The sequence below is a fragment of the Echinops telfairi genome, unplaced genomic scaffold (genome assembly GCF_000313985.2).
Source record: "Echinops telfairi isolate 266 unplaced genomic scaffold, ASM31398v2 ScPeMD7_4225;HRSCAF=4972, whole genome shotgun sequence".
NCBI classification, from domain to species: domain Eukaryota; kingdom Metazoa; phylum Chordata; class Mammalia; order Afrosoricida; family Tenrecidae; genus Echinops; species Echinops telfairi.
The window spans coordinates 18,398,361-18,418,408 of record NW_022108124.1 but is presented as its reverse complement, the minus strand read 5'-3'; the positions used below and the strand labels follow the sequence as shown (position 1 = coordinate 18,418,408).

The following is a 20,048-nucleotide window of genomic DNA, read 5'->3' as shown; positions in this document are numbered from 1 at the left end:
CAATGGATGGATGGATGGATGGATGGATGGATGGATGGATGGATGGATGGATGGATGGATGGATGGATGGCTTGTGATAAGAGTTGTATGAGCCCCCAATGAAATGATTTTAACAACAAAGAGAGAGAGGCCATTTACTTAGAACCTTTGAGGGTTCCCTAGAGCAGACTCAGTGCAAAGTTAGCGTGGCCTTCCTAGTTCCTCCCAATGACCTGGGTCCAGCTGCCTATCTGATCCCTTCCCACCCACGGGTACACACTGAAATGTCACGTCCTTTGCATCCACAGCAATGGGCACACATTCCTTTAAGCCCCTGCTTCTCTTTCCCACCAAATTCTGTTCCCTTTGAGACTCAACGACTGTCTCTTTCCGAAGCTCCCTCCAGCAGTCCAGGTCATATGCTTCAGTCTCTGACTTTGGGTCTAGCAGCCGTGCATGTTTATATTCTCCACTCAAGGAAATCTATTCCATTCTGCCGGAAGCAAACTCTGGTTCTTTTGCTGCCCACAAAACACTTTTGCTGAGTCCTGACTTCTACTAAGAATTCACACGCAAGTTACAGTCCTAACTTCACTCTTACCTTCAACCGCACTCCTTCCGTATGGGTATCTTTTTGCCTTTCAGAGCCGGCCAAGTCCACCATGTTCAGGAGGGAGGTCCGTATGTTCACAGCCTCATGGCTCTTCTCTAAAGACTCAACTGTAATTGTAAAGACGGCATGAGATCTAGAGGATTCTCTGTTCATTGAGGTGGATGCCACACGTCTGTTTCTCCATCCTCCAGACAATACCTAGGCAAAAGCAAAATAAATGAAAACAAGCATGGCTAAGTACATTTAAAAAAAAAAAGAGTTAAGATATAAAATAAGTGCTCGAGGACCACTCATTTTAATAAGAAAATTAGTGGCATGTCGCTAATTATCTGCTTATACAATACTTACACAATGGATACTTAACCCTCTAGAACACAAGTAGAGAATCTATGGCACAATTAGTGAAATTTTAGTAGGACAAATGGAATACAATAGCCACTGACATCTTCTTTGTAAAGAACGGGAGAAGGAATACTGGTCCAAAGAGGCACGCACATTCTCAAATCTTTTCCTTTCCCTGTCTTTCTGTTCCCACTCCATGATACACAAAGAGAGTGAGCAAGACGTCAGAACGCTTATGACCTAGGACTGGTTTTGCCACCCTATCTGTTAACTTAATGCAAATCATGGAAGCCTGGTGGCATGGTGGGTTACACTGTGGACTGCTAATACAAGGTCCACAGCTAGAAACCACCAGCTGATTGGTGAGAGAATGATGAGGCTTTCTACTCCTGTAAAGAGTTAAAATCTTAAGAATCCACTAGGGCAGTTCTACTATGTTCCTATGCTGGATGGGAGGAAGTTTGGAGTTTTTTGTTTTAGAATGCAAATCATTAAATCCCTGGATGTATTTCTTTATCTAGACAATTAGACATTTGGACAAGATAAGGCCAAAGTTTTGCTAGCTCTTTTTTCATATCTACAAAGAATTATGTTCACCCACCCTCCTCCTGTGAAAGCAGGACACTAGACAGTGTTGACTGCAGGCTCTCCAACAGATGAACGTTTGTTTACGTCCAAACCCTGACTCTCACCGTTGGTTGACTAGCTGTGTGGTCTAGGGCGAGTTCAGCCTGTTCAAGGATCTGTAAACTGGGAACATGGGTACCTATCTCCAACTTTAGTGTGCGGATGAATCTCCCTGGATCCTATGAAAATGCAGACTCTGATTCAGTAGGTCTGAAGTGGGTTCTGAGAGATCACGCTTCTAACAAGCTCCCAGAGGAGGCTGATGGTGTGAGGACTGAAAAGTTTAAAAAGTTCATGGAAATTTTTCTTTATCATTTTTTCAATTTTTCCAGAAACATTTCGTATGCGAAAGGAAAGACTGGAAAATTAGTGCCTACATTTTAAAGAATATGCTGAAAATTAAAATAATATAGGCAAAAGAACTTTGCACTATACATACACTATACCACACACATGGTAAACACTCACTAAATGGTGGCCATTATGATCTTCTCTTATTAAGCAGTGACAATATAAAACTGAAATTATTTGTATATTTCTTACTTAGTACTGTATGATCCTGTAGTGCTGGTAGTTTTTAATGCCACTCACTATTTATGATTTTATATTTTTAGTAAAGAAAATATATTTCCACAAACACAAGACAGACGATTTTACAGGTGAGTTCTATAGTATTTTCTAAAGGATGGACTATTCTAATCATACAAACTCCCAAAGCATCAATAAAGGTAAAACCAAACAAGACAAAGACAATAGGTCAAAGGAAAATTGTAGATCAATTTCAATACTGATTATTTATGCAAAAACTTAAACAAAATATTAGCAAACCTAATCCAGTAATTTATCATGCTAACGTGTTGAAAGAGGAGAAAATAACAAACCACATAATCACCTTAATAGACAGAAAAAGCACCCAACCAAATAAATTTAAGATAACATACACATAAGCAATCTATAAAAATCAACTTTAATCCTATACACTATCAAACAGTAAATGTCATTTATAAAGACATTATTGACATAATCAACAACAAAATATTGGAATAAAGCTAAGAAAAATAAGGGGAAAAATTTTAAATATGAGTTTTGTAGTGGAAATTATTAAATGATATTGCAAGATATCAAAAGCCAAGTAAATGAAGAGGCACACCATGCCCATGTATGAAAGACTCAATTTTATAATGACATCAATTCCAATCACAATCCCAACATACCGGTAACTGTTTGGAACCTGTGCCGACACACTGTCCCCTGGAAAGCATTATCTATCACTGCAGGAGCTGTCACGTGTACAAAGTTTAAATAGGAGATTCAAACATTTTAATCAAAATGGAAGACGTGATGAATATTTATAGAATATTACATAGCAGCAAAGATAAATGAGCACTGCATGCAACATAGATGAATTACAATTGTTTGAGTCTTAAAATGGCTAATGGACTCTGAAAGTTCATTTTAACACTATGTTTAGTAACTGGTGTGCATGTGGAAATATTTTGTATGTATCAAATATTACAAAATAAAAATTTATTTTAAATCAAGTGGCCAGGTCAGAGTCCATCAATATGAAACCAAGTATTTTGTCAAAGAGTTTGTCCGGAGCCTAATGCTCACAAACAGTTGGCTTTTGATAGCAATAGTGCTTTTCAAGCATGACAAATAAGGACAGAAATGGGGGTAGGGAGGGAGAACCTCCGGCTGGTTGGAAGGCTAGAGATGCAGGATCCCCTCACACAGACAGCCGCTCCCTGGAGAAAGCAATGAATGAATGATGGGCAGGACTGCCCTTCCTCCAGTGGCCCCAGACTTTCGCAGCATGCCACATCGCCTAAGCATCGAGTTCTCAGCAGGGTACCTGGTACGCTTCTGCAGCTGAGGTTACCGCTTGCTCCACTGCACCCACAATAAACACGCCCTTCTTGATATGCTCCCTTAAATAAAGTCCAGCAGATGCAGGGTCCAACAGGTCAAAGATCTGCTCGTTGTAAATCTCAATAAAGGAACACTTACAAAGGAAACTCTTTCCCGTCCCAGCCTGCAAAAGAGAAGCCTAGATGAGAGATATCACTTTCACAAGAACTTACCTTTCATTTTCTTCATAAGGTATAAGTATCCTGCCAGATGATCCTTTAACACAAAATATCTTAAGGTCCATTTGAGGAAGATAACCAGTTTCAACACATTATGATACACACACACACACACACACACACATATACATATATAAGATATATATTTTTTATGGTAGCATTTTCACCTCAGCCCTGCTTGGTGGTCCTCGTGGGGAGAGCCGTGGAGCTAGAGCAGGAAAGCCCCAAGTTTATTGCTTACCAAGGGTTCTCTCTACTTAGGGGGACATGATTACAGGTAACCCGCATTATGATATTTTAAAGAAACATCAAGCCATCATCGCCAGAGCCTGAGAGGTTTGTGCCTCAGAACCAGCACAAGGGAGATGGCCTTTCGGCAGTCTACTTTTAATTTACGTTTTTCTGATATCCTAGGCTGCCTTGCATAGTTTTATTTGCAGCACGTATTATGCTCTTTTAAAGACTGAAAATAATTTAAGAAGCCTTTCTACTGGATTTCTAACTATAGAAATGGATGCATCACTAAACTTAACTACTTTACTGGTGTGCAGTGTGTGGATCTAACTGCAATGGTCAGGGAAGACAGTACCTCCAAAGGAAGAAACCTTGGTAACTAAAGGTTATGTATCAGTTTCCTTGATAGACAGATGACAGAGGGCGCTTTCCTAGACTAAAGAAGCAGGATTGAAAATGGCCAAACTGGGAGTCAGGGGAAAAGACACAATCAGGAGCCCAGCCTGATGAAGCCAGACCACTTCTCGGAGCAGGGGGATCATGGTCAGGTGGTGGCAGATTCTGCACAGGAGCTAAGGATTGGCTTGTCACGACAGGATATTGTGAACATCTCAGGACACCTGCTAGACTAGGTATAGGTAGCTGGTGGAGCTCAGGGTACCTGCTTCCCTTAGTTGAGGTTTTCTTTACACTTTCTCTCCTCTAAAATCCTGCAGCCTTTAAAAATAAATAAATAAATAAAATCCTGCAGCCTAAAGAACACCACTTTCTTTTTTCTTTCCAACCAGAAATCTAGGTCATAGAGTAGGGCACCTGTTCTCATCTCAAAGTCTAATTAAAATTACAAATAAGAAAACTTAATTTTATCTACAGAACTGAAGGTTTTTTCCTACCACACTATCTTATCCACAATGCTGAGTACCACCCATTCCCTTCTGTGTACCCATCAATAACTACTCAAAATTAGGCATTTCACAGAACCAGTTTTCCGTCAATAAATTTTACCTTCTCTTTTTCACGATCAATTAAGAAAAACAAATATTCAAAGCTTCGTGGGATCACTCCTCTCAGGTTATGAGAAAAATTATCAGATTCAGAGGGTCCTAAGATTTAAAAAAAAGGCACCATTTATTTTTCTTCTATTTTAACATGGCAATTTATAGAGCAACAGGGTGATATACTGACACACTTTACAATCAGTATCCGTGTATGCTTCAAAACAAGTTAGGTTTACCCTGTGAGATTCTGTCGGTGGGACTAAGAGTGAGACCTACTACACAGCCAGCAACCAATTCAAAAAGTGGTTGTTGTTTAACAAAACAAATAGTCTACAGAGGTACCAAGCTTGACATTTCTCCTACTGCCAGGTGTCAAAATCAACAGAAGTGTCAAATAATTGTACTTACTTTATGACCGAGGACATTCGGTTCTGAAACACAGCACAGGCCAAGGCCCTATACTGGCTGTGTCACCATAGGCTAATCTCTCACAAGCTTTGCAATCCTCAACTATAAAATGGGGATAATAAAGGTAATAACTACCTCACAGGGCTGTTGGATTAACTGAGAGTATAAAGGTAAAGCACTTAGCACAGTGGTTCTCAACCTTCCTAATGCAGTGACCCTTTCATACAGCTCCTCATGTGGTGGTGACCCCCAACCATAACATTATTTTCATTGCTACTTCATAACTGTAATTTTGCTACTATTATGAATTGTAATGCAAACATCTGAATGCAGGATGTATTTTGATTGTTACAAATTGATAATTTTTAACATAATTACAAAAACATAATTAAAGCATAGTGATTAATCACAAAACAATATGTAATTATATACTGTGAAATATTTGTGTTTTCCGATGGCCTTAGGTGACCCCTGTCAAAGGGGTCCTCCATCCACCCACCAAGGGGTCTCGACCCACAGGTTGAGAACCACTGAAATACAGGAAGGAACTAGGAAGCAAAAGACATTTATAGAGGTATAAATATAGGCATGTATATATGTAAATATATTTATATATAATGATAGGGAAATATTCTATGTACCTATATTTATATGTTAAATATTAAGGTAGCAGATGGACAGTGGGCCTCGACTCAAGTACTTCCTCAACACAAGAACACTTTGTTCTAATAACCTGGCATTCCATGATGCTCACCTTCCCAACACAATCGCTGAAGACAAAATGGGTGCATAAGCAAATGTAAAGAAAAGTGATGGTGCCCAGCTCTCAAAAGATACAGCGTCTGGGGTCTTAAAGGCTTGAAGATAAACAAGTGGCCATCTAGCTGAGAACAAAGTCCACATGGAAGACGCACACCAGCCCGTGTGATCACAAGGTGTCGACGGCATCGGAAGACCCAAAACAAACAACCATTTCTATGCAAACCAGGGGGTTGGAATGGAGACCCAAAGCCCATCTGTAGACACTTGGACGTCCCCTCACAGAAGGGTCACAGGAAGGGACAAGCCAGCCAGGGTGCAGTGTGCAAAACCCACAACATTCCTGAAGTTCTTTAATGCTTCCTCCCTTCCCCCTACAATCACGACCCCAGTTCTATCTTGCAAATCTGGCTAGACCAGAGCATGTACACTGGTACAGACGAGAGCTCTCGAGACACAGGACAGATAAACCCCTCAGGACCAATAGTGAGAGTGGCAATACCATGGTGGTGGGGGAAAGCGGGGGGGAGAGGCGGGAGAAAGGGGGAGCTGATCGCAATGATTGATGTACAACTCCCCCCACTCAGGGGGACTGTGAACAACAGAAACATGGGTGAAGGGAGACAGCCGATGGTGTAAAATATGAAAATAAAAATAATTTATAAATTATCAAGGGTTCTCTAGGGTTGGGCAGGGAGGAGAAAAAAGAGGAGCTGATACCAAGGACTCAAGTGGAAAGAAAATGTTTTGGAAATGATGATGGCAACATATGTACAAGTATACTTGATACAATTGATGCATGGATTATTATAAGAGCTGTAAGAGCCCCCAATAAAATGATTTATTAAAAAAGAAATAAACGAAAGGAAGAAAGAAACTCGAACAGGCACTTCACAGAGGACCTAGCCAAATATCCAACCTGAGAAGTGTTCATGTCATTAGGCATCAGATACATACAAATGAAATGAGATAATACTTCACAAACTCCAACAAGACTAAAATCTAAATCTGCCGATACTAAATGTGGGCAAGGATGTAGAGTAAATGGAGCTTCTATATGCTGCTGGAACCACTTTGGAAAACAGTCTGGCAGCACCTACTAAAGCTGAATATATGTGTATGCTGCAGCCCAGCAACTCATTCCAGGTCTATATAGAAGTAAACTTCAAAAGAAGCATATAAAATAATAAAATTGCATAGCAGCACTATCTGGAAACAATCCAGAAGTCCAACAGAACGAAAACCTTTTAATATATTGATACTACATATATTACACAACAATAGAAATAAAACAACTATTACGATATGCAACACAAAAGCCTTGGTGGTACAATGGTTAAGTGCTTGGCTGTTAACCTAAAGGTCGGCAGTTCAAATCCACCAGCCACTCCTCAAGGGAAAGATGTAGCAGTGTTGGAAACTTTAGAGCAAGTCTACTCATCCCTGTTGCTATGTATGAAATCACCTTGACTGCACACAACAACAGCACACCCAACAGTCAGTAAGAGCCCTGTGACACAACAGATCAGCACTCCGCTGTTAATCAAAAGGATGGTAGTTTGAATTCCTCTGAGGGAGGAAAGCCCTGGTGTTCGGCCCCCAAATGATTACAACCCAGAAAACCCTATACATAGTTCTCCTCAGTCACAACAGAGTGTCGGTGTGAGTCAGAATCGATTCAACAGCATCGAACAACAACAAAATAGGCAACAAGAATGAATCTTGAGGGTGGGGTGGAAAGGGGGAACCGATCACAAGGATGTACATATAACCTCCTCCCTGGGGGATGGACAACAGAAAAGTGGGTGAAGGAGATGTCGGACAGTGTAAGATATGACAACATAATAATAATCCATAAATTATCAAGGGTTCATGGTGGGGGGGGGATGAGGAGCTGATACCAAGGGCTCAAGTAGAAAGCAAATGTTTTGAGACTGATGATGGCAACAAATGTACAAATGTGTTTGACACAATGGATGGATGCATGGATTGTGGTAAGAGTTGTACGAGTCCCCAATAAAATGACTGGGGGGGAAAAAGGCCATTAAGAGAAAAAAAAGAATGAATCTTATAAACTTAATATAAGAGAAAGAAGCCAGAGACCGAGGAGCACATACTGTATAACGTCATTTGTGGGAAGTTCACGACAAGTAAAACTAATGAGAAAAGTCAGCAATGAATATGCCAAGGGGCAGGATGGGGATAGCCCCTGATGAGGACTCTCCAGTCAGGAGTAGGAGCACAATCCACATACAGCTATCGAGGAACTCCCCTCCTCTGTCAGCTTGTCAGCGAAGGAAAGGAAGGTCCTGGTCAAGATGGACGGACACGGTGGCTGCCACCGCAGGCTCAACGGAAGAACAACTGTGCGGGTGGCAAGAGAGCAGGCAGGGTTCAGTCTCCCGGGCACAGGGTCGCTGTAAATTGACTGTGGCTCAAGGGCACCTCAAGAACTAGAAATCTGCCAGGCCCTGGGGAAGACCTTTCATTTCATTAGGTCCACATCACATGTGGAAATGAAGCCTTCCCTCTCAAAACGAATCTTGGTGCTATCATTCGAGAAACACTACACCGGTGCACATTTATCTTTAATTTACTCACCCATCATAGTAAATGTCTTCCCTGAGCCAGTCTGTCCACTAGGAAAGAGAAAGTTTACATGTGATTTCTACAATAAAATCTAGACAGCTCTTTTATTTATTTATTTATTTGTTTATTTATTTTATTTAGTGAGACAGTGAGAGAGTGAGGCAGTGAGAGTGAGGCAGTGAGAGAGTGAGAGTGAGGCAGTGAGAGAGTGAGGCAGTGAGAGAGTGAGGCAGTGAGAAAGTAAGGCAGTGAGTGAGTGAGAGAGTCTAGACAGCTCTTTTAATATAGTCTTCTGGTGCATAAATCCCCTGAAAAAGCTTATGTTCTTTATTCAATTACACCGAGTGAAAAAACAATGACCCACATCTCCTCTCTCTCCAATCCAACCCCTAAAAGCTCACCACTGTTGACTGGCACGTGCCTCCAGGTGATACAAACATACCCACCAGTTTTCATTTAATTTTTACTTATGAAAACTGGGATCCCATTCCTGCTACCATTCTGCAACCTGTTTCCCCCCCTTAATTTAAGTTATATTTATTATACTTTACCAGAACCAATTGGACTTTGGTGACTAGCTTTTACTTTTCTCGATAATTTCTTTCTTAGGAGGCTCTCGTGGTTTATCTATTTCTTTTGGTGGGAGGAAGGGAAAGCAAGTTGCTACATAATTTAGAATGAGAAGTAGGTATCCATGAGCTCGCCGCAAACAGTGGCCCAATAGTGAGTTGCTGGACAGACACTTGAGTCAAGGGGACACTATGACTCTGGAGCTGCACGGTGCCCGCGGGGTGAGCCTCCCCGTCCCCCAAGCGTTCATTTCTATCCCAATGCTTCCGGTTCCTGTCGGGAGGATTCCTATCGGGAGGATTCCTACCGGGAGGATTCCTAGGAGCAACTCCAACACGCCTGGCCAGTGCGCCTCGAGATTGTCAAGGTCTTAAAAGAGTGAGACTGAAAACTGTCACAGACTACAGAACAAGAGTGATATGTGACCACTAATAGCAATGTGCTCTCTGGCTTTGACTCTCGAACAGGAAAAAGACATTAATGGGAAAAAAAACTGGTAGAATCTAAATAAAGGCTTATGTTTAGTTAATAGATGAACTATACCACTATCGTCTTATTAATTATGACAGGTGCATATAAGACATTAACTTTAGGAGACATTGGATGAAGAGTTTATCAGAACCCTATCATCTTTGTAACTGTTTTATAAATCTAAAATTATTCCAAAAATTAAAGTTATTAATGTTAAGATCATAAATACACATTCTTTAAAACCTCTAAATGTGTGATAATTTGTGAGCGCTGTCATAAAGACCAAACACCTTTGTAGAAGGAGAGAGGAAACAACTTACTAAGCAAAGATGGTTCCATTATAACCGCTCATGCACGATTCCACAATGCTTTTGGCCACAGTTGAGAACACAGACTCCTATCAATGAAAGCAAACATGCTAAGAGTTCAAAAACATAAGAATATTTGTCCTAAGTCCATTTTACGATACACAAAGGGATTTATGTGTAGATCTTAAATGCCTATGCTAATGTAACAAGAAAATTACATCCACTACAAAAAACGGCTAAAACATCCCAGATGAAACTTGAAACATAATTATATCCATCAATCTCCTATCCCAATAATTATAGGTTAAAAAGTCCACAACTCGACTTCATACAGGATTTTGTGTAGCATATCCTAAGAAAATATTTTGGTGCTGGCATAAAATACTGGGAGTCTTACATTTTCTCCATCAATTTTCTTAGGAGCTTGTACTAAATATCCAGTGTTATATTTATTTTCATTTTTAAATATAAGTAGACACAGCTTTATCATCCAACCATGCCAGAATCCTAGACCTGTGACAGTCCAATACAGAAGCCATGGGCCAAACGAGGCTAGTCAGCTCATGAAATGTGACTCATCAATTAAAAACAAAAACGTTCTCTAGATAACACAATGGTTTAACCATGGCTACGAACCACAAGGTTGGCATTTCAAATTCAATGCAGTGCAGTAAAAGGTGTGCTGCTTCCACAATCATTGAAAACCCAACAGAGCAGTGGTTCTCAACCTTCCCAATGCCGCGACCCTTTCATACAGTTCCTCATGTTGTGGTGACCCCTAACCATAAAATTATTTTCGTTGATACTTCACCACTGTCATTTTGCTACTGTTATCAATTGGGCAAACCCCAAAGGGGTCGTGACCCACAGGCTGAGAACCGCTGTGATACAGCACCTGCTACCTACGTGGATGCCATAAATCAGATCAACCCAACAGCAACAGACTTAAGTGCACAAAAGCACCAAATTTTGAAGACCGAACATTACAAAGAGGACAGAAAACCTCATTCAGAATGTGTTTTATCTTTATTACATGTTGAAATGATATTTTGTTATATATTTGTGTTGTTAGGTATCACTGAATAAAGTTGCTCTATTACACAGAAGATCGTCACCAGTCATAGCCAACTTGATGGCAACCAACTAGAAATTTTTTTGATGACGTGAATAAAAAGTTATTGGCCAGTTTTGCCTTAAAACAAAGGAAGAGGGCTCAAGTAGAAAGCAAATGTTTTGAGAATGATGGCAACAAATGTACAAATGTGCCGGCCACAATGGATGGATACATGGCTTATGATAAAAGTTGTATGAGCCCCCAATAACATGATTAAATAAAAAAAGAGAGAGGAAGAGCCATCTAAAGTTCTAAACGTCTCAGCCAAAACAACTAGGGGTCAACCTAGATCCGCGGAGGCCAACAGTCACATTTTAAAGGCTCACTAGTAGGTACGGGTGGCAAGTGTACCCGAGGAGCCGAGTTACTTCATCATCATAACATGCATAGCTACGTTTGGCTGGAGCTCCCTGCAGGGACCAGCACAGGTACAGACATTTCCGTCACCGCAGAAAGCTCTACTGGGTAGTGCTGAGGAAGTTCTGACTGGTCCTCAATCAGAAAAGCATTCATTGACATCATAGTAATCCCGAAGCTATTATTCTCTGTAAATTGGGCAGCTTACAGCACTAATCAACCATCCTAGTAGCTCTGAAAAGTATGCCCTCACCAATCCCCATCACTGCAGGGAAAGGAGAAGAAAAGCAGGCTTATGCTATTCTGGTACAAAGTTTGATGGAGAAAACAGAAAACTCTTTAAAAAAATCTGAATCAAACACATGACTTTCCTTACCTGAGGTTTACCAGAAATGCAATCCCTAAAAACCACAAAGCCTGTTCCGAGTGAAAAGTTAAGTGTCCAAAATGACCGTTACCTGAGTGACATCCATGTCTGCAACGTGATCAAACGTGAAGGTCCTGGGCTCGGGGTTGGAGTGCAGCCGCAGAGTGGCGGTGGAGAGCACGGAGAGACAGAGGCTTTGCTCTCCCTCAGCGGACCCAGGACCCTCTGCGAGTGGGCGGACTCGCACAAAAACTTTGATGGCATCACCTTCATTACTGAAGAGAGAGGGTGGGAAAATGGCGTTTACTGGAGAAAAGAGCACACATGGGATCGTCGTCTCCTGCCACCTGTACTGTTTCTACATGGAGAATTCCTCAACAAGACCCCAGAGCTGCCCACTCCTGCTTGCCCTACACCCTTTACTGACCTGCCTCCCACAGGCATCGTCATGCCCTTTACTGCGTCAAACGGGGTTCATTTCAAGGCGCTCTAAGCCACTGCTTGCTTCTCAATTGCTCCTGAGTAGCAACAATAAATTAAGCCATGCCAGGGGGAGTTAGGATAGTAATTCCACCTTTCAGGGCAGGGAAGGATGGGTTTTCCCGAGATTTCCAGATTACTAGAGTCAAATTTAATTATTTTTTTTAAAAGCACCCCCTTACTATAAACCGAAAAATCAAACTCTGCCACTGAGTCGATTCTGACTCACAGTGACCTTATAGGACAGAGCAGACTGCCCCTGTGGGTTTCTGAGACTAACTTTAATGGGAGTAGAAAGCCTTGTCTTTCTCTCACCCCTTTTAGGAATATCACAGAGATGCTTAATTCTTTGGGCAGGTGCCCTGGTGGTTCAATGGCCATGTGACTGGCTGCTAACCCAAAGGTTGCCAGTTTTAACCTCCCCAGCGACTGCAAGAAAAGACCTGCTATCTGCTCCCTTAAGATTACAGCCTCGGAAACCCTTCCGTCCTGTAGGACTGCTCGGCGTGGAGTCAACAATGATTTGGTGGCTCATCAATAAGATTTTTGTCCTTACCTTGGCTGGTTAGCCTGGTTAGTGTTTGTCACATTACGTAACTCAGCTAGAAAATAAGACAAGAAATCATTAACGCTGTTTTAAATTGCATGACAATACATGGCCTGTCTCCGTGGCTATGCTACAGGGCCTGCTCCGCAGAGATTCCTCCATCCCAATCTCCTCTGCTCCCAACGGCCAGGGGAGAACTCCAGGGCTCAGTCCTCAATGCTCTCGCCTAGCCACACCCACTCTAACCAACAGCACCCATCCTATATGCTACCAGGGCTGAAGCAGCCCTGGCGCCACTGTAAGCTAAGCGGTGGACTGCTTATTGCAGTAGCAGAAGAAAGACGAGGCTGCCTGCTCCTGTAAAGATTTAGTCTCCCAAACCCTATAGAAGCTCACTATGAGTTAGCAAATACTCGATGGCAGTGGTCCTCTATACGGTGCTGATGGGAGCCTCGGTGGCATAGTGGGTTACATCTTGGGCTGTGAATTACAAAGTCAGCCAGTCATACCCACGAGCCACCCCTCGAGAGCCTGTGGGACTGCCTCCTCTCACAAAGATTTAGGGTCTCTGAAACCCTAGGTGAAGCCCTGGGAGTGTACTAGGTACACTTTGGGCTGTAATCCGAAAGGTCAGCAGTTCAAAACCCGCAGCGGGAGAAAGACAGGTCTTTCTACTTCCTCAAACAATTAGTCTGGAAAACTCTACCCTCTTCTTTAAGGTCGCCACGAGTCGGCATCAACTCCGTGGCAGTGAGTAAACCTGTGGAGCCCCTAACACTGTCCTATCGCGGCCCTGTGAGCTGGAGTCCACTCCACAGACGGTTTGGTTTGGGATGCATATATGCGGGTGTGTGTGCGCCACAGCAAGTGACTCCTGGGTTGACAACCCAGCTGTGGCTTCCTGTCAAATTCAGAGTGAAAGGCCAAGTCCTCACAATAGATCCCTACCTCCACAACTCACTTCCTACCACGCAGTTGATTCTACTCCAGCTGAGCTGCACTACTCGTTTTCCTAGAGCATGCCAGACTTCAGGACCTACGCATTTCTTACGGCTTCTGCCCAGAACATTCCCTAAGTTCTCTAGGTACTTACTCATCTATCACCTTCTTGATAAACTACTCCGTGACCACCTGCTACATGAAATGAAACCATTTCTTCCCTCCCCCCCCCCCCATGCATCTTTCATTCTCACCCCTTCTCCATGGTCCTACTTGCCACGGAAGACCGTGTTGCTGCAGCCAATATACATTCTATGTCAGTTTCTGCATCCTCTGGCACTTAGTAAGAACTCAGTAAATGTCTTTGGACGAAGACTATTAAGGCGACAGTAAACATATTTCTAGTCTGCTCATAGCATAAGCATTCGAAGCAAAACACTAGCACAGAACAACTCAATTTCTGGAGTTGTACCCACAGCAGATGAATGTCTGAAGCAGAAAAGAAGCCACCCTCTCTCCAAACTGCCCACCTACCCTGCACAATCTCCCCATGCTCTGAATAAGATCATAATCAGCAAGCAGACCCAAAGGTACGATAGGCAAGTGTTCTCATCCTTACAGAAAGCTAGAGAAAGATGAAAACTAGGGATAGCTATGCTTAGAATAGGTACCACAGGCAGGGCTCACCCCAGAAAAGGTCGGCACCAAATAAAAACTTGGGTTTACCTCACTCAGACGGTGTTTTGAAGGTCTCATGGGGGAGGAAGGTTCAGAAGGGGCAACTAAGCCTCAGCCATCCTTTAAAACTGTGGACCAAGCTAAAAGCAGTCAGGGAGCTCACTCTAGCTCTGTATTCTATACAAACGACGGTATCTCCTGGGCCTTCATCCGAAACAACCACGAATCCTCAAAATGACAGCAAAAGACAACACATTTTACAAACACTGTAAGCTTCATGCTGTCTCTGCCTGTCAGCTGGGGTAATACATCCACTCCTCACTTAGCAACAGTTAGGCTCCAAAGATCAAGTCATTATATGAAAATGGGGTAACCAAAAAAATAGGGAGCCCCCATATCATCCCAGCAGTATAAAATGACATCATTACATAACTGCCAAACCGCGGAGAGCTATGTATGGCCCAACCAATGCACAACCGTAAGTCACAGTCACTGTTACTCCCAGGTGACTCCTCGGCACTTGTGACTGCCACACAAGCGTGGTTACCTCACAAAAGAGCCAGACAGCAGCTATTTCCCTACGGTGGCAGGTGTGAGATGTCAGGTAACAAGATAGTCGATACACGAGGGGTCGGTGGAGGAGAGCCAAGATCTGAGCTGCTAGGTATGAAAGTCACAGAGAGAGACGACACGAAAAAGTAACTGTTTGACCTGCTTTATGTTAATAGAACTTATTTCAACCTTTCCACTCTGTATGCTTCTTCAGATAAAGATTCATTTTTTAAAATTTCTATTCTGGAATAAAACTAATTTATTAGAGCCAGGCTTTCCTCCCTGCTGCGTGCCCTCCATCGAGCAGCCCGTCTGCCTGAAGACAGGCAGAAAAGCTACAGGGGCTGGCAACCAACGCATAAGAAAACACGGAGCCACACGAGAGGGCAGAGCCCCAAATGTGAGCTAGCATGCGGGCTGCTTTCCCCTTCAAAGCGGTTGCTGCTTCTAAAAGCTGGAGCAAAGAGGAACGGAAAATGAAGTTCAGGACCCAGTAAATGCTCCTCCGTTTCAAACGGGAGACCAAGACATGCAACGAAGAATAAAGACACCAATCACCAGCGTCAATGTTCAGCCACGATGTTGTAACTGGGCTGGATTGACCCTCCTGTCCTAAGTGCATGGGGACGTAGACAACAGAGATGCAGCCATTTGTCTGACACTGGACGAGAGCACTGTCAAGTGACCCTGAGATAAGGGACACAAAAGTCAGCGAGCCCTTCCATTGGTGTCACGTTTCAGATTAGGGGTGAGGATTGATTATTGGCTGTGAAGGTGGCATTACAAGCCTTCTGGGGAGGAAGCATTCTTTTTCTTATCCTGGATTACCTAAGTATGTTTAAATGTTAAAATTCATTGAACACAGGGAACCCAGTATAGATGACTCCTTCAGGACCAGTGGTGAGAGGGGCGATGCCTGGAGGGTGAAGGGAATGTGGGGTGGAAAGGGGGAACCGATTACAAGAATCTAAGTATTGCCTCCTCCCTGGGGGATAGACAGCAGAGAAGAGGGTGGAGGGAAACATTAGACAGGGTAACTTATGACAAAAGTATAATTTATGAACTGTGAAGGGTTCATGAGGGAGGGGGACGAAGGAGGGAGGGGGAAATGAGCAACTGATATTAGGGGCTACAGTGGGAGGCAAATGTTTTGAGAATGATGAGGGCAACAAATGTGCAAATGTGCTTGACACAATGGATGGATGTATGGATTGTGATGAGAATTGTACGAGCCCCCAATAAAATAATTTTTAAAAAAAATTCATTAAACAATGTGCTTAAAATGCATGCCTTTTACCATTTATAAGTTACAGCACAATAAAGCAGTAAAAGAAAAAAATGTTTAATCATTTTATTGGGGGCTCCTACAACTCTTATCATCATCCATCCATCCATCCATCCATCGTCAAGCACATTAAAGCAGTACGATTGTAAAGCCATCTTTCTGCTATGCCTTACGCCGCTGCTCAGATCATATGCTCATCGGCCATTTGACCCAAGGTGATTGACTTCAGAAATCTCATCTTAAAACTCGGTCAATTTCATTAGAATTATTTTCATTTCGGCACTCCATAGCCAGCAAAACCTAGTTTTTTAAAAAAGTAAAAGTCCTAGAGAGCACTGCATGTGCCCCATTTCACACCACCGAGCTCAGTATGACCAACAGATTTAAAGGGGATTGAGGGGCGGGGAGCAGGTCCAAGTTATCCATGACCATTGCATCCATTACCACCATCCAAAAAATAAAGTCTGAAACAGAACTACCTCCGTATTAGAATAATCAGCATTTATGCTCAAAGAGGTGCAGCTACCCAAGGCAGGCTCAAAGGACAAGGAATGGAGGGGGGAAACACCGAGAGAAAGCACAGTTCATCGAGGGGGTGGCAATGGATGAACTGAGTCAGCATTTATACGAACTGCTGAAAAGAACACTATAGCCTGTTCTGTAAAACTTCACCTATTACACACTCAAACTCACTTTCAGAAAGATTTTCAAATTCAGGAAGGGTAGAGTCCCTAATAATCAGTCACATCAAAACATCACTGTCCACTTGAGAGAGATGCTCGAGCTCTGCCTGCTCGCTTGCGGAGTCTCGGTGTCAGAAACCCTAGCTAGGGTCCCTGTGTGCCGGATGCACCCCAGGGTGGTGGCCGTGATGCGTAGTTCTGCTAGAGGTCAATTCTGAATGTAGATGGTACAGACTTGAAGGTGAGGGGCAAGACCATGGTTGGGCAGGAAAACAAGCCCAACGTTTCTGTCCAAGGGTGCTCATATTCCCTGAATACTGAAAATGGTGAAGGGCATTCATCTATGATAAAACAGGGACCCTTGAAAGAAGACAGAGGTAAGCTCTAGGAAGCAAGGGTATAGCTAGGGACACTAACAGAAGTGTGCACATATACATTAATCCATAAAAACAGGTATTGACCTATATATTTATAAAGCAATACACTGAGACTGCAGACAGGCCTTGGGCCTCAGCTCATACCTTCCCTCAATACAATAACACTTTGTTCTAACAAATTGTCATTCTGTGATGCCCATCCGACCCCACCCGTCTCCCCTCAGCCCCAGCCCCACCCCCATTACTGAAGACAAAATGAGTGCATAAGCAGATGTGGTGAAGAGAGAGGATGGTGCCCGGCTATTAAAACATATAGTGTCTGGGGTCTTAAAAGCTTGAAGTTAAACAAGAGGCTACTCAACAGTGAAGCAACAAGTCTACATGAAAGAAGCACACCAGCCAGTGCGATTGTGGGTTGTCATTATGACTAGGCAATGGGCACCAGAAGATTCACAATAAACAAACAAAAATGCATTCATGAGAATGCTGGGGGGAGGGGGGGAGTGTTGGAGCAGAAACCCAAAGTCCATCTGTGGCCAATGGAACATCCCCCAACAGGGTCTCAGGGAGGTGATGAGTCAATCAGGGTGCAGTAGAGCACCCATGGATCCTGCAATATACCTCTGATCCCTTGAGGCCTCCTCATCCCCTCACCCCCCACCCCCACCCCACTATCCCAACCCCACTGCCACGCCCCACTCTGAACTAGACGGGAGCATGTGCATAGGTACAGGCAAGAGACAAAACTCAGAACACATGGACCCAGGAACAGGAATGGGAACAGAGATCCCAAAAGGATAGGGGGAAGGGGGGGAGGTGGGGAGGGAGGGAGGGGAAAACGGATCGCAATGAATGGCACATAACCACACATCCCCATCCAGGGGGAAGAACAACAGAAACCAGAGGGGAAGGGGGACAGTGGTCAGTATGAGTTTGAAAATAATTAACAATCTACAATCTATCAGGGGGCCACAGGGTTGGGAGGCAGGGAGGAGGGAGGAGGAAAAAAAAGGGGAGCTGATCCCAAGGGCTCAATGGAAAGTAAATGTCTAGAAAAGAATGATGTACTAATATGTCAGATACAATTGATGTACAGATTGTAACAAGAGTTGTAGGAGTCCCCAATAAAATGATCTTAAAAAAAAAAAAGATTACAGCCATAAAAAGAGGGTGGGGGGGAAGCCTTGAAGTGTTCTAGTGGTTCTCAACCTTCCTAATGCTGCGACCCTTTCGTACAGGTCCTCATGCGGTGGTGACCCCCAACCCTAACATTATTTTCATTGCTACTTCATCACTGTCATTTTGCTACTGTGATGAAGGACCCCTGTGAAAGGGTCCTTCGACCTCCAGGTTGAGAACCTGCTGGAGACCATGCAGTGTCTGATTCAAAAGGCTCACCACACACGACCCACGAAAGAAACAACAAACACATCAATAAGCAATGACAAGCGACACTGGGATGGGAACGTTTGGTGGAGAGCCCAAAGGAAAGGTTTCTCAGTCTTCCACAGTCACAAGCCACTGCCCACGGCCACTCTCCCTAGTCAGAGAAGTCCATCTGACCCGCCCAGTGGTTGTCCGGTCACCAGGAGTTGACGGATCCCGACTCACAACCGGCCCTGCAGGACGAAGGTGGAGGGGCCCAGTTGGCTTCCCCAGGCTTCCAGGGCGTTGCCAACCACCCAACTTTCAGCTAGCAGTGCAGCGTTTTAGCCTCTGCGCCAGCCAGCGGCTCGCCACCAGACGTTCGTCCTCGGCTTTAGAAAAGACTCTTTTGGGGACTGCAAGCCAAACCCAATACTGTCGAGGTCAATTCGGACCCACCGCGAGCCAAAAGTAATCATGACAGCGCTCCCTCCCTTTCAGGAAAAGAGGGGATGGGGGGTGGGGGGTGGACAGTTCCCTTGAGAAAATGTAAGAGATTGTGACAGACATGTTGACCAGGCGGAAATCTGTGTTTGAAAACCCCCTTCTCGACGGAGGGCGGGCTCCATTCCCTTTCCAAAGAGTCAGAACTGGAGGACGGTGCCGAAGGCGGGGAGAGCCAGTGCCCGGCCCTAAGGCAAGGCTCCCCCGGGAAGCAGCCCTGCTGGGCAGCACGGGCGAAGGCCAAGGGCCACGCGGCACGAGCCAAACAAAATGAAAGCGGGCAAGGAGGGGCGCGTCGCTGAGTGCCCACCGCCTCGAAGAGGGCTCTCATTTCCGGTCCACTGACCATCCGTCCCAAGCAGCGCCCCAAACCCCGACGGACGGGAGGAAGGCCGGCAGGGCATGGTCTCCGAGGGACGGGGACGTTCCGAACACCCCTCGACTCGGTCTGCCCCGGCCCTTCGCATCCCGAACATCCCTGGTCCCTCAGGCCCGGCCCCTCACACCAGCACGGAACCTCCCCAACAGCCCGGGGAGTGGGGGCGACGGGCAGTCGCTTCCCAACTGCATCTGGGGTCGGGGTCCGGGTGACGCGGCAGGAACGCCTTACTTACTTTTGCAGCCCGGCGCCATGGTAACCCAGGGTCTCCTATCCCAATCCCGAAATCCAACCCCAAGGCAGAAACCCAACCTCGGCTGCCCCCGCCTCCTGGCTGCGCCACGCCGCCGGGATCCCGCCCAGTCAAGATGGCCGCGAGTTTGAATTTGGCGCTCGAGAGAGGTCAATTCTGAATGTAGATGGTACAGACTTG

General features: G+C 44.3%; 1 protein-coding gene across 1 annotated transcript in view; it reads right to left on the bottom strand.

Moving 5' to 3' along the window:
• The window catches only part of KIF15 (kinesin family member 15), a 58,871-nt gene extending 39,002 nt beyond the window's left edge, over positions 1-19,869 (bottom strand). Inside the window, exons 1-8 of the mRNA XM_004708542.2 lie at positions 19,851-19,869; positions 12,863-12,908; positions 11,918-12,101; positions 10,001-10,077; positions 8,652-8,689; positions 4,891-4,988; positions 3,417-3,596; positions 581-790 (exon numbers count right to left, since the gene is read on the bottom strand). Coding sequence (XP_004708599.1) covers positions 581-790; positions 3,417-3,596; positions 4,891-4,988; positions 8,652-8,689; positions 10,001-10,077; positions 11,918-12,101; positions 12,863-12,908; positions 19,851-19,869 — 852 coding nt within the window. The remainder of the gene's footprint in view (positions 1-580; positions 791-3,416; positions 3,597-4,890; positions 4,989-8,651; positions 8,690-10,000; positions 10,078-11,917; positions 12,102-12,862; positions 12,909-19,850) is intronic.
• Between the last annotated feature and the right edge of the window lie 179 nt (positions 19,870-20,048).